Source organism: Mizuhopecten yessoensis, unplaced genomic scaffold (assembly GCF_002113885.1).
Source record: "Mizuhopecten yessoensis strain PY_sf001 unplaced genomic scaffold, ASM211388v2 scaffold2751, whole genome shotgun sequence".
In the NCBI taxonomy this organism is placed as follows: Eukaryota; Metazoa; Mollusca; class Bivalvia; order Pectinida; family Pectinidae; genus Mizuhopecten; species Mizuhopecten yessoensis.
Window position 1 is genome coordinate 39,338 of NW_018404701.1, and position 12,946 is coordinate 52,283.

General features: G+C 35.4%; 1 protein-coding gene across 2 annotated transcripts in view; it reads right to left on the minus strand.

Moving 5' to 3' along the window:
- Positions 1–452: 452 nt before the first annotated feature.
- Positions 453–12,946, minus strand: part of LOC110446518 (myosin, essential light chain, adductor muscle-like) — a 34,770-nt gene continuing 22,276 nt past the window's right edge. For both annotated transcript variants that reach the window (XM_021491704.1, XM_021491705.1), the window contains exons 2-5: positions 9,194–9,340; positions 5,482–5,649; positions 4,107–4,193; positions 453–2,593 (exon numbers count right to left, since the gene is read on the minus strand). In XM_021491704.1, the coding sequence (XP_021347379.1) occupies positions 2,553–2,593; positions 4,107–4,193; positions 5,482–5,649; positions 9,194–9,340 (443 nt within the window). In that variant the 3' untranslated portion in view covers positions 453–2,552. The remainder of the gene's footprint in view (positions 2,594–4,106; positions 4,194–5,481; positions 5,650–9,193; positions 9,341–12,946) is intronic.

Genomic DNA, 12,946 nt, shown 5'->3' on the forward strand with positions numbered 1-12,946 from the left:
ATGCTGCTAAAGACAGTATTCCAGTGATGCGGGTAAGGGTTATTTCCCTTTATCATTCAAACAATCTCCCTTAGATATTCAAATCTTGTCATCTTGTATTTCTACGTTGTGGTATTTAGTTAATATTTTCAAGTTAAAATTAAACGCTACTAAACAAATTATCTCAGTAATTCGGGTCAGCATTGTCTCCCTTAACATCAGTTTGACCCGAAATCTATGTCAAACATTTATTCACTTTACAGATTTGTTAAGTTTGTTATCCATATCACAGTTCAGTAACATATATCCCTAATATGGAGCGTGTTGGACCCATTTTGGTTCTTTTGAATGCATTTGTTGTGTCCTCTTGTAATACATTTTGTTTGATCCAGTCTCCATTTATTTTTGAAACGTGTATTTCATTTTAACATTATAAATAATATCATATCTGTAAGAAAAATAAACAATAAATATTGCATTTTTTTAGTTTATTTTGCAGACAAACAATAAAATAGGAATGTTGCTATTGACAACTAAAGCACCTACTTCTACAAGTATTTGTATAGTATTGCATAAACGTCCGTATAGATATGTAAAAAACATTCAAACCGTAGTTTCGTATGAAAATGACCATTTACATAAATACTGCATTTTAGTGATGCAGAATACTAGTTTGTGATTCATAGTTTTTGTATAAACCTTTTGTCACGGGGGTAAATGTATATTGCACTATGCAACTATGGTATCGAGGAGGTGTCTTCTTTCGGGTCTTTGCATTTAGGTTAAATTTTGAAAGACAAAGATTCTGAATAAATCAGTTGCTCCACTTTGTCAAGAAAAAAGGTAGAAGGGAAACGTAGCTAATTCCTTAATATTGAAAGGCGCCATTTAGATTTATCTGTATCATTCTTGAATATGGATAAAACTTATTATGAAATTGAACTTCATAAATTTGGTAAGTATGAATGAACAAATAATGATATATTAATGCAAAATGATTTCTGATTTCTTTATGTTTAATACACATTATTATCAGAATAAAAATAACTGATGCTTCCTTGCAGTCTAGTATGACGACAAAACATCTTTACTATAAAATACGGTTGAGCTGAAACTTGCATATGTAAAAATGATAATCAGTAACATAAGTCAAACTAAAAATAGAAAAAAAATGCAAATACATTCTTGCATATTGTTCTTGAATCCAAAGTATCATAATTACATTGCACTGAATAAAAACGACATAAATAGCCGTTGTTTCGGGACATGTATCGCTTGTATGACACACTCCAAATACTGTGAATATCTTACATCTATCCGAATCATGCGTCACACGACTAACAACAGTTGAATGCTTAAATCTGTAGAGACGGTATATCTTTCTGGAAACACCTGATTGAACTCCAGGATAGCTCATCCGCCGCCGAGATCACGTGTTGTATTTTGCGTGCTTGGTTTATTACAAATAAGTAAAAGTAAAGTTTTCCACTCTGGTTTCAATTAATGTTCAAAAATAATGACAAACCAGATTTTTTTTACAACTAATGTTAACACGAAAAAGTAGAGATAGAGAGAAAAAAATGCCCCTCATTTATTTCCTGTCGGTTTACAATAGTCTTTACAAGTTTGTTTTTATTTACAGTGCGCAGAGCTATCAACACAGTTAAGATAAATATACCTCATAACACATATCTTATGACACCGTTTCGATGAATATACATGTACAGTATATACTTACGACAGTTTTACGTCCGTTTGCTACATCCTAAGTTGCAATTAATATAAGCTACTATATATATACTGTTTAGAATATAGATATATCAATCTTTATATATCATAATGCAAAATTACTATTATACTAATGTTATTCACCGATGTTAACGGTAATCATGTTTCAATCCTTGGACATAATGTTCGCGTGGAAGCCGTACCAAAGTAGGCCCTACATTTCTAAAATTAACTTCAGTTCCGACTTAACCGTACTAAAAGTTAGTGTTTTTCTCTCGAACAATCTTCATTTTTTTTTCATGATTTCACGTAAAATTGCATTGCATTATTGAAAAAAAATCTCGATTTTTTTTTACTTTCCACATATTTGCCATTATTTTTGAAATTTCAAATTTGATTCAAGTAAAAGCTTTAATAACATTTTCAAGCTGATAATTTTGTTTCTAATATAAAATTATGAACATTGTGGAAATCATTTTGAAAACTGTCTTGCAACATATCTTATAAAAGTAGAAAAACAAACATAACTTCCGGAATAGTTAAGAGGGAACTGCATTGTTTTCGGAGAAGTTGAGTCTTGTTTTTATCGCATCCTCTGATATAATCAACATCAGTTTCAACTATGAAATTATATACAATTCATAAATATATGTAAATTGTTTTTAAAAATTCATCTCGTATTAATTGAAGTGTGTATTTTTTCAAGAATATTTCCGATTACAATCCTTCACCAAAAACACGAGATACGGCTAACATATGAACAAAACCCCCGAAATGCAGCCTCGTTATCCAAAATCTCAACATGATTAGCACTCAGTCCATTGGCTGCGTAGCATCACGTGACTCTAGCATCCTTTTGGCCCATCCAATACCTTCTGGATAAAGTCTGTAAAAAAGGCGAATAATATTGAAATACAATTTATACTACGATTCCTGAATGTTAAAGAAGGAGGAGAAAAGGAAAGGGTAAGAAGGAAGGAAAGAAGGAAGGTAGGGAGGAAGAGAAAGAGGGTAGGGAAGGCAGGGAGGAAGAAAGGAAGGAAGGAAGGAAGGAAGAAAACATGTATAAAATACAAATAATTACATCAATTAATTTTTAAGAGGAAATCATATACAACAATTGTAGTTAATCAGTACAAAATGTTTAAGATTAATGGGGACATATTTTAGAATAGGTAAGTATCATTGCGGAAACCACAGCCCCTGTTGGTTTTTTCTCCATAAAATCAATAACGGAACTGACGCCACTATAACTGGGGAGAGATTTTGTCTATTGCCGGGGATCCACAATGTATTTGTCTATTGGGGATCCACAATGTGTGCAAAGCAGTGAAGTTTGTAGTATATCTACATACAATCGGTGACGAAAGAAGTTCACGTACACCCATTCCATACACAGGGACCTCAGAGTTTGTTAGAGCTGTATTTGGACTTACACTAACTTAAGCTTCAGAGCATTATTACTTGTTTTAGGGGTTTAGACCGAATTTCGGTAAAAATGCCCACAATGCTAATATATTCGAGAAGGGAAGAAAGCTCGTGGTGTCGAAAAATCGACCCCACCTAAATTTCTTGGATCAAAAACCAAATTTCTAGTTTATGTACGAATAAATGCTTAGCACCGTTGTAAAGATGGATAATTTTTCTTTTAAAAACCTTCTTTATGCACGTAAAATGTATTTTTCTTCAGCGGACATGATCTTCGTTTCCGTTTATTTTTTATTGTCCACTGTATACTGTACTAAGAAATACAATGTTTCAACATTTAATATGGTATACCAATAATACATTATTGTTTGGTGATATTTCGTTAGATGTAAAATCAAACGAAGTTATTTGTAGACATGTTCAAACATTTATTGTTGATAGTAAACGGTTTGCATAAATACAGGTCAATATATAATGTCATCTATACCTAGCTGTTGTAATACTTAATTCATTTATCAGTATCTTTTTTTCTGATCTCTGACTCTTTTCTACTGGGTTTTTTCCCCCATTTTTTTCCTTATTTTTCTTTTCTATGTGAAATTTATCATGTGCTCACTATAATTCGGCCATTGCTAACTTTTGTGTACTTGTATTATGGAGAGGACATTGATAAGTTGTGATAACTTGTGTCCAATCCTCTTTTGTAGTATTTTTGCAATAAAAATGTTTAAATTCAATCCGTTTCTTCCAAAAACACACGCCAATTCCGAGTTTCAAAGTTTTTCGCAGTCATAGAGCCACCTTTTGCATATTCATGAAGTTGACGTCAGCCCCGTGCCGAAACATGTATTCTTGGTTGGCTAGTTATTTTAGAGAAACAATGGCTGCGCTTCCAGCCAACCACACCACGGGTCTCGGCACGTGGCTGACGTCAACCTATGTAGAGGAATGATTATTATGACATTACTGACCTTCATATTTAATATTGCCGTCCAAATCGGCTTGTATGTCTGTGAGTTCTAAAATATCGTCCAATTCCCTGTCTTCTATCCGGTCACCTGTCAATCAAAATACCGATTTAGATACATATCTACTTAAACATGTCATTTGTATAAGAATGATCGTGAGACACAAAGTTGATGTTACCTTCAAAATGAATACAGTATTGTCAAAGAGGAATTACACCCCACAAAACAGCTGTTTCGTCCTACTAGGGCTCCTTAGTGATACTAGGGGCCAAAAAGTTGGAGAAACAGGTGGTCAGGTGAGAAAAACACCTTTCCAATGAATTTAAAACGTTAGAGGAGTATTGGTTAATTTGACATTAAATCAATAGTGAATTGTGTATATTATAGACCGTGCCACTATTTAAAAGAGATAACTGTGGCCAACAAGATAAAGGTACGCATCGGGCACTAAAACATCCACCAGCAGAATGTACCACCTTGTATCGTGAAAGATGAACGGAATACACACCACAGGAGATTGTACATTTAAAATTTGGTAGTAGGCAGAGTATACCAAAAATGAATTACACTGCAATTTTTTTTTTTTTTTTTATTTTTTTTATTTTTTTTTGCAAAAACTTTACCTCGCTTGATACATAAAGCCAACTTCTCAACAAATGTAGGTTCATATGGTTTGTTCAACAGTGTAATCAATAATTGATTTTTGCGGCAGTGCTACATTGTATCTACGTAAAATATGTATTTACTCTGTTGGGCTCTCTGCGTCTACAATCAAAATTTCCAAAAAGATGCTTCATTTCTTTGAACTTCTAGTGATGACAATATATATTCGAGTAAGATAAATCGTCAAATTCATTCCTACAGCGAACAGATCTACTTGAAGAAATGAATGAATTCAATATATTTGTGAATATGTCTAGTAAGAATGAACGCAACAACGAATAGGTCTTACACTAACGAGACCTTAAATGAAAGATTGCACGAAAAAGTATAAAGCCACAAAATAAAAAAAAACTTGAAAAACATTAAGTGATAACCGAGTGATAAGGCGATGATGTCTTTTTATTGTTATGCTGAAGATGGTGAAGACGATAACGATGATGATGATGATGATTATGATGATGATGATGATGATGTTGATGATGATTATGATGATGATGATGATGATGATGATGATGTTAGTCACAACAGAATATAACGCCGAGTATTAACTCATTCACCCCTGCAATTCCATAATGAACTATTCCAACCTTTGAATTGGAAGAGTTCAAATGTGTATTCAGGGGTGATTGAGTTAAACCTCTATGACCATCATTTGCAGACAATGCGTATAACAATTGGATGACATCATTCTGCATCAGATTAATTAGTAGCATACCTATTGCCGTAAGCATGTGCCGTGTCTCTCCCAAGGAAATGAACCCCATGCCCTCCCTGTCGAACGACTTGAAGGCCTCCATGAATTCAGCTTTCGTTCCCGTGTCCTTCTCTTTCACAATTTGGTTAACAATTGGCAAAAATTCCTCGAAAGAATACTGTTTCTCGCCTGTAGAATGAAATAAATTAAATTAACAATAATTGAACCTCGTTTTTTTCTGCGGATCATGTCAAACGGTTTTGGGCCAAACGATCTATATTATTGTCTTTGATACAGTCATGAGGCAACGCTTTTTCAACAAATATGAACTGTCAATAGATATATCTTCCCATTCTTTTTAAAGTAGTGCAAGTCAATTAATTGAACAATATTAATGTAGAATCGAGACAATGCCAAAGACTACGTCTCATTGCAGTTATTCAAAACGTCATTTTTTTCGAAAGAAATTTTGTAGAAAATTTCTTATATTCGTGTGGAAAATTTGTAGAAGACAGTTCCCTCTATTTGTTATTTTGTACTAATCACATTGAATCACGCCAAAGATACTTGACTCCTTTGTCTTACCAATAATGTGTTGATTTACTACTGTTTGGTGATGTATCGTTAACGTACGATCAAAATGTAAAAATGTTGAAAGGTACTCAAAATGTTATCAAATCAACTAGAAGATTTACAAGCAATTATAATATAACTACATTAATTTATCATGTTAACTTCACTACCCATTCAACCGGGTAAAACTCCATCAGTTACTTTATCTATCCCGAATATCATGTTCTATCTTTCAATCTCAACAGTTTCTTATGTACTTATTCAGGCTATCTCTGTAAATGTATACAGCTGTACACTGTGTTGTATCTTTGAGCAAGATATTTTACCCCGCTTGTTCCAGTCTACTCAGCTGTAAATAAGTACGTGGTTGGGCAGTGCTTGACTTTTAGAATGCTAGCTGTGAGCGCTAAAATGGCAGCACCGGCGGTATGCTGCCCAGGGAGTTGAGAAAGATATTGGCTGGTTGCAAAGGCCCTATAACCACGGATAATACTTTGTGAACCGCTTTGATACGACCTACGAACTAGGCTGTGATAAAGCGGTATATATGAACCTCTAATTATTATTATTATTACATGTAGCAAAGCTTGTTATGAACGATGAGAAGGTTTATGTACGTTAGTACTTGTTTCCCAATCATCACAATCAAATGTGTTTTGCAATTGTACATGTTAATATACATGAATAAAATATGGTTTAAACTAATTAATCCATAATTTTCATAAGGTCAGGATCCGCGGAGACATCAGAGAAAAAGGGAAGATATCATGATGGAACGATCATACCACTTGTCCATGTATATGCTAAGATTATTTTTTTTAAAGAATAAATGTGATTCTCACCTACTTCGTGAAATACATGTATATTTTTACTAAAAATTCTTTCTTGCAAAAAAACTGTTTTTAATTGAAATTCGATGTGACTACACGTTTAGATATATATTTAAGCAATATAGAAGCACGGATATTATTATTCCACTTGTGGTGTTTTAACAGATTCTTCATTGACCAAAAGGATATATAACTTTCTGAATTTGAATGTCAGACAAGCATGTTCTTTTTCTATAAACATGCATCCTCGACATCCAGGGGTTACGCTCACCTTCGCTCTCTACACCCCTGAAATATGTCATAGCAAAATTGAACGCTCAGTGTGCGCCACCTTGTTGATGGGACAAGAAGACTAGTTCGATCCTTTGATGTACATCAAAAGAATCTCGCGGTCACGTAACGGTAAACATTGACAGGCTTTGAAGTCGGGCGTCTTTCCTTTGTAATCTTCAAAGGACAGGTATCGGCCTAGCGATTAGTCAGGTGTATTTTTTACCTGGGACCAGTTATCTTCGTGCCTTCAATTTTGCTATGACATATACCAGGGGTTCAGAGAGCGAAGGTGAGCGTAACCCCTGGATATCGAGGATGGGTGAGCGATTGGTATTGTTTACCTGTATAACGGTATGCCAAAATTGTATATTTCTTATCGGTCTTGAAAACGTTGCAACACGTTTAATATGTATATTGTTTGTAATAAAAAGTAAAACTTTGAAATTTTATATTTCCAAACTGATGAATCTTATTAAAGATAAAGTAAGATTTCGTTTTCCATTCTGCCAATCAATGCCTATATTGTATGTATTTCTGCTTCCCATATTAAATCTTTCTCATATCACCCCTGCAGGTGGGGGATCGAAAAAAGAATACACCTGCTGTTACCCACTGCATGTATCGTAAGAGGCGACTAATGTGTAACCCGACAGAATCGGGATTTGCTTTTATGCCCTCTACTTGGGGTCACAAAAGCGAACAAAATAAATCTGCTGCACCCATTGCAATATTTGGGATCTTTATATATCTCTCTTCTTCTAACTACCTTTGATTTCCTAACGCCTTGATTGGCAATATCTCACTTTTGGCTCTAGTGTTGAGCGTTCGCCCGGGTGAGGAAGGCAATGGGTTCTGTCCCCAGGCCGGGACATACCAACGTCCTTAAACATGGTAGTATTCCCTGCTTAACGTTCAGCATTTAGGGTAATGACAACAACTGGTTCACCCGTTGTCAGTATAATGTGACCGGGTGGAATATTGTACTGAGTGCTCTCGGAAATTTATTTCAGTGAGATAGCACTATAAAGTCGGCATCAGATCCGCGCTATCACAAGGGGGCAATTACATTGACATATCCTGCCTCCACAAGATACACACATGCACGCATTCACACTACATATAGAGGCACATCCTGAAATGACTTAAGCTGTTAATAGGACGTTAAACAAAATAAAACCAAACCAATCTTTCTCAATGTAGTACTCGTGAATTATTCCTGAAGTCCTAATGTTTGTACTAAATAAATCTTCCATTTCATACACCATTTCCTGGTGGTCTGCGTTTCTAATTCCATATACACATTCCATTTTTGCGGTTAATATTTGCTCCGGAGGCATTTTTCTTATCAATAAAATGTTTTTAAAACATCAGTTATATTGTTTTCTATACCCGCATATAACTAGAAATCATGCGTGGCATGCTTATTTTGCTTAATTTTGCTTTGAGTAATCTATTCCAGTGACGTAGAGAACGAAACTGTGCGTAAACCCCTGAAATTTCGTCATCTCTTCAAAAGCATGTAGCATTTCAGATATTTTTTCATAATTTTGTATAGATTTTTCGGGTTTATTTCCAAAAGTTCATAAAAATAACATCATCAGTTTGTGAGTGAATTTAATTCCAAAACAATGACAAAAACCATCAATAATTCAGGGCAGTTCGAAATGCTGTTACATTTCTCAAAAGAATAACTCTCATCCTATGTCCCTTTAAACAATAAAATAAATTCATGATATGTTTTTTATATTTACAAAAAAGCAGCATTATTTAAATCAATTCCAGTTAATAACATCTCCCAAAGGGGTATAACTCTCTCCCAACTTTCCCTTAAATTAATTAGATTAATTTATTATATGCTTTTTACGTTAATTCCAGTTAACAACATCTCCCAAAGGGGAATAACTCTCTCCGAACTTCCCCTTGATAATTAAATTAACTCATAATACATTTGTGAGCTAAAATAGCATTATTTAAGTTTATTTCAGTAAATAATTGCGATTTACAGGAATATATAAAGAATATAATTAATTTTGGAATTTTTAACCTAGGCATCTTACCCATTTTTTTCGTGCCGCCCGACTTTCTGATTATCGTGTCTGTTGGATTTAGTCCGCAGCACCGCAGAAGGTCGCCTACTTTAAATGCATCTATAAGCCCGTCTCGACCATCCCAAAAGTCGAAAAGGTCAAATACGTCCTTCATGTCTGAAAAATAAAAAATATAAGTAAGAATATATCATCAAAAACTCTTACATCAACAACTGATCACCCTCAGGGGTTACGCCCTCTTTCGCTCTCTGCGCCCCTGGAATCATCCTCAATACTCCAGGGTTTACGCCAATTTCGCTCTCTGCGCCCCTGGAATCATCCTCAATACTCCAGGGTTTACGCCAATTTCGCTCTCTGCGCCCCTGGAATCATCCTCAATACTCCAGGGTTTACGCCAATTTCGCTCTCTGCGCCCCTGGAATCATCCTCAATACTCCAGGGGTTACGCCCATTTCGCTCTCTGCGCCCCTGGAATATGTCAAAGAAAAGTAATCTTCAAAAGGACAGGCATCTGCCTAGGTATTGGTCAGTTATTTTTTTACCTGAGACAAATTGAAAAGCTAGCCTTTGCCTTCAAATTTGCTATAACATATTCCAGGGGTGTAGAGAGCGAAAGGGAGCGCAACCCCTGGAGTTTCGAGGATGATAACTGGTATGAGGTTTTTTACTTTGCCCCTTTGGTCACACCCTTGTAACCGTCCCCGTGATTGAAGAAGCATGTCTTATTCCAATCCAATTACAAATTCTGACATAGCGAGAAATTACTTGATAAATTAAGGATATATCAATTTATTTTGTTTTATTCCAGGTGCCGCCCAGGAATGCAAATTTAACAGTAGCATTGTACTTAATGTATTGTGCTAATATATAATGAATAAAAGCCAATTATTTCTCGTTAGATAGATAGGTAGGTAGGTAGGCCGAGTGGATTCCCATAAAATGATCAACCAAACAGAATTTCTGAAAGCCTATTTCCTTCAATGATATCTTAAGGGCGTACGCTACCTTACCATATTATCATATAAGCGTACCCCATCTTCCTTCAGAAGTATTTTAATGAACGTTAACCTATCTAACAGAGCTACACAGAGAGAATGTACCGTTCAGAAGTGTGACCAATTATTTGGCCAATTCGTAAAATATAAATATAAATTTCTTTTGTAATGTTTTCCATTTCAATGGGGGTCACCTGCCCGTCCACATGGGTTTTCTCCGGGTACTCCGGTTTCTTTCCACATAAAGACCCCCCGCCCCCGCTCGTTTACATCCGGGCCACCAATCATGATAAAAAAAAGTTGAACCAACTTGTTTCATACTTGTTGTCAAACAAATAAAATTTATATATACATGACAAAGTAAACAAATACTAATACCTTTCAGTGTCGTTTCAGTCATTAACTAGTTACTGAATAGTTAACAAATATTGTCCCCCTAAAACTGCAGTGGGAGAGGGGTCCTTAAAGAAATGTGTATATGGTAGCATACAACCTTAACTCTTACGGAACTCACATGTATAATGTATAAGGTAGCATACAACCTTAACTCTTACGGAACTCACATGTATTATGTATAAGGTAGCATATAACCTTAACTCATCTCAAACACAAAGTACAGGTAGAATGTGTAAGGTAACATATAACCTTAACTCTTACGGAACTCACATGTATTATGTATAAGGTAGCATATAACCTTAACCCTAACCGAAATCACAGGTATAAAGTAATATGACTTCTAAACCCAAACAAAGGTCACAGATATAATTCATAAAGGAGATATTTGTAACGTAGTATACAACCTTAACGATTATGAAATGGATATACCGGAAAATTTTCGCGCAGTCACACCTTCGCCCAGTCAAGTTTTCGCCCAGTCAAACTTTCGCCCTTTGCCGTTGAAATCCATATTCGTCCAGTTTTAATTTTTTCCTTCATCTTTAATTGCTATGTATATTATTTTGTTTACTAATGTGTGCTGTAATGATAAATGAGGGCGAAAAAGGCGAAAATTAAACTGCAGCGAAAATTTCCCAGTATAAAGTATTGAAAATTAAGCATAAAAATGAATTGAAAGTAACATAACATATCTATAATCATAATGCTTCTCTCCGGTAGGAACCAGAAACGTTAAAAAATCCAAACCATCTGAGGCTCCGACTAATAGCTTACTATCGGTCTCCTTTTTGGATAAAACCCCACCACAATTCGAGAAAATACGTCTCGTGATCGTTAAAAACAGCGGAACTTTGTTAACGAGCCGATGACTGGGAGGCATTCTTAGATAAATATTTTAGGCACATCATTTCATCAGATGCTGGCACCACTAAGGTCGACAAGACTTCACTGCTGTGAACCGTCCATCTTAAACCCCGTCATATCGGTCCTGTCTGCTACTGAAATTCACAGACCTATGATGGCAGTTTCGATACAGAGTATGGTTACTATACACAGCTATGTTTTTGCGTGGTATTATTTTCGCTTTAACCCTTTCACCACTGCAAACCATAATGGACTCGGCAATGTCAATACTTGGTAGAGTCTACTAAAGCTACATAGGGACGAAAGGGTAACTGTCTGTTATCGCAAAATATTTACTTGTTATTAAGGGTAATTACAAATCCGTTCTGTAATGAATTTTGCGGTTTCGAAATTCATTTATGTTGATATTTCTGCCATCGAATTTCTACTTACGAGTTACCTTTATCAACATCATTTCTAAAAGATGTCCACATCATCTGCAGGTCTGTGGTAGCACTGATAATGTTTGCAGTTGTGATGAAATCATGTAAACGAATTACTACGAAAATTACGAAAATAACTAACGCTTTAAGTTAACAGTTGTTACAGTAAGCCACATGACGTTTACACTGTGTGTTAAAACAGCACGTTATTATTAAAAACTGGAGCAAATCTAAAAAAAAAAGGGTTGTTGTTTTAAACAAATACCGGCGTTACTTTACAGTTTACGACTTAATAGCCATTTAAATTGCATAAAATTCAACCTGCATACCTTGCTCGACATCTCCAACATGTTCCAGGGAACACTCAACGCAATATAATGCCAAAAATGCTGTTAATTTATTTTTGTTGGCCTCGGTGCAGAAAAAGTTCGTCTTTTATTCTAAACAAAGTATGTACACCATTTCCTTTGGCGAATAACGTTTACTCTGAATACATTGGGTACTGTTTGGATGTCGTGATGTACATTGTAATTAAATATATCATAGCAAACAACGACATATGATGCACAGGTGGTCGAGCGGCTCTATGGAAAGCGCACTTGCCTTTTACCAAGGCGGCCGGGGTTCGATTCCCCGATCGGACGTGAACAGGTATGGACCTGCCCGAACACGTGGGTTTTCTCTGGGAACTCCGGTTTCCTTCCACAGTAAGACCCCTGCGCGCTAACATCCGGGCCAACAAGAGCGATTAATATAAGTTGTAAAAATTTGTTTCATAATTGTTGTAAAATAAATAAAGTTTATATATGAATATGATTTTGTTATTTGTGTTTCCCTGGGACGGATCTACGTAAAGTGATTAAAATCTGTTCGTTCACAGTCTCTGAAACCCAATTCAGTGTGACAAACTTAATTGGAAAGGAAAACTGCGAAGAAAACTCAAATTGAAAGCAAAGCACGTGATATGAGGCGGTACATTTGAATACATTTCGATTGGGAAAAAAGACAACAGAAGGAACCAAGAACACACCAAAACAAAAGGGAAAACACCACTTACAATAACAGGAAAAGAAATCCCACATTAA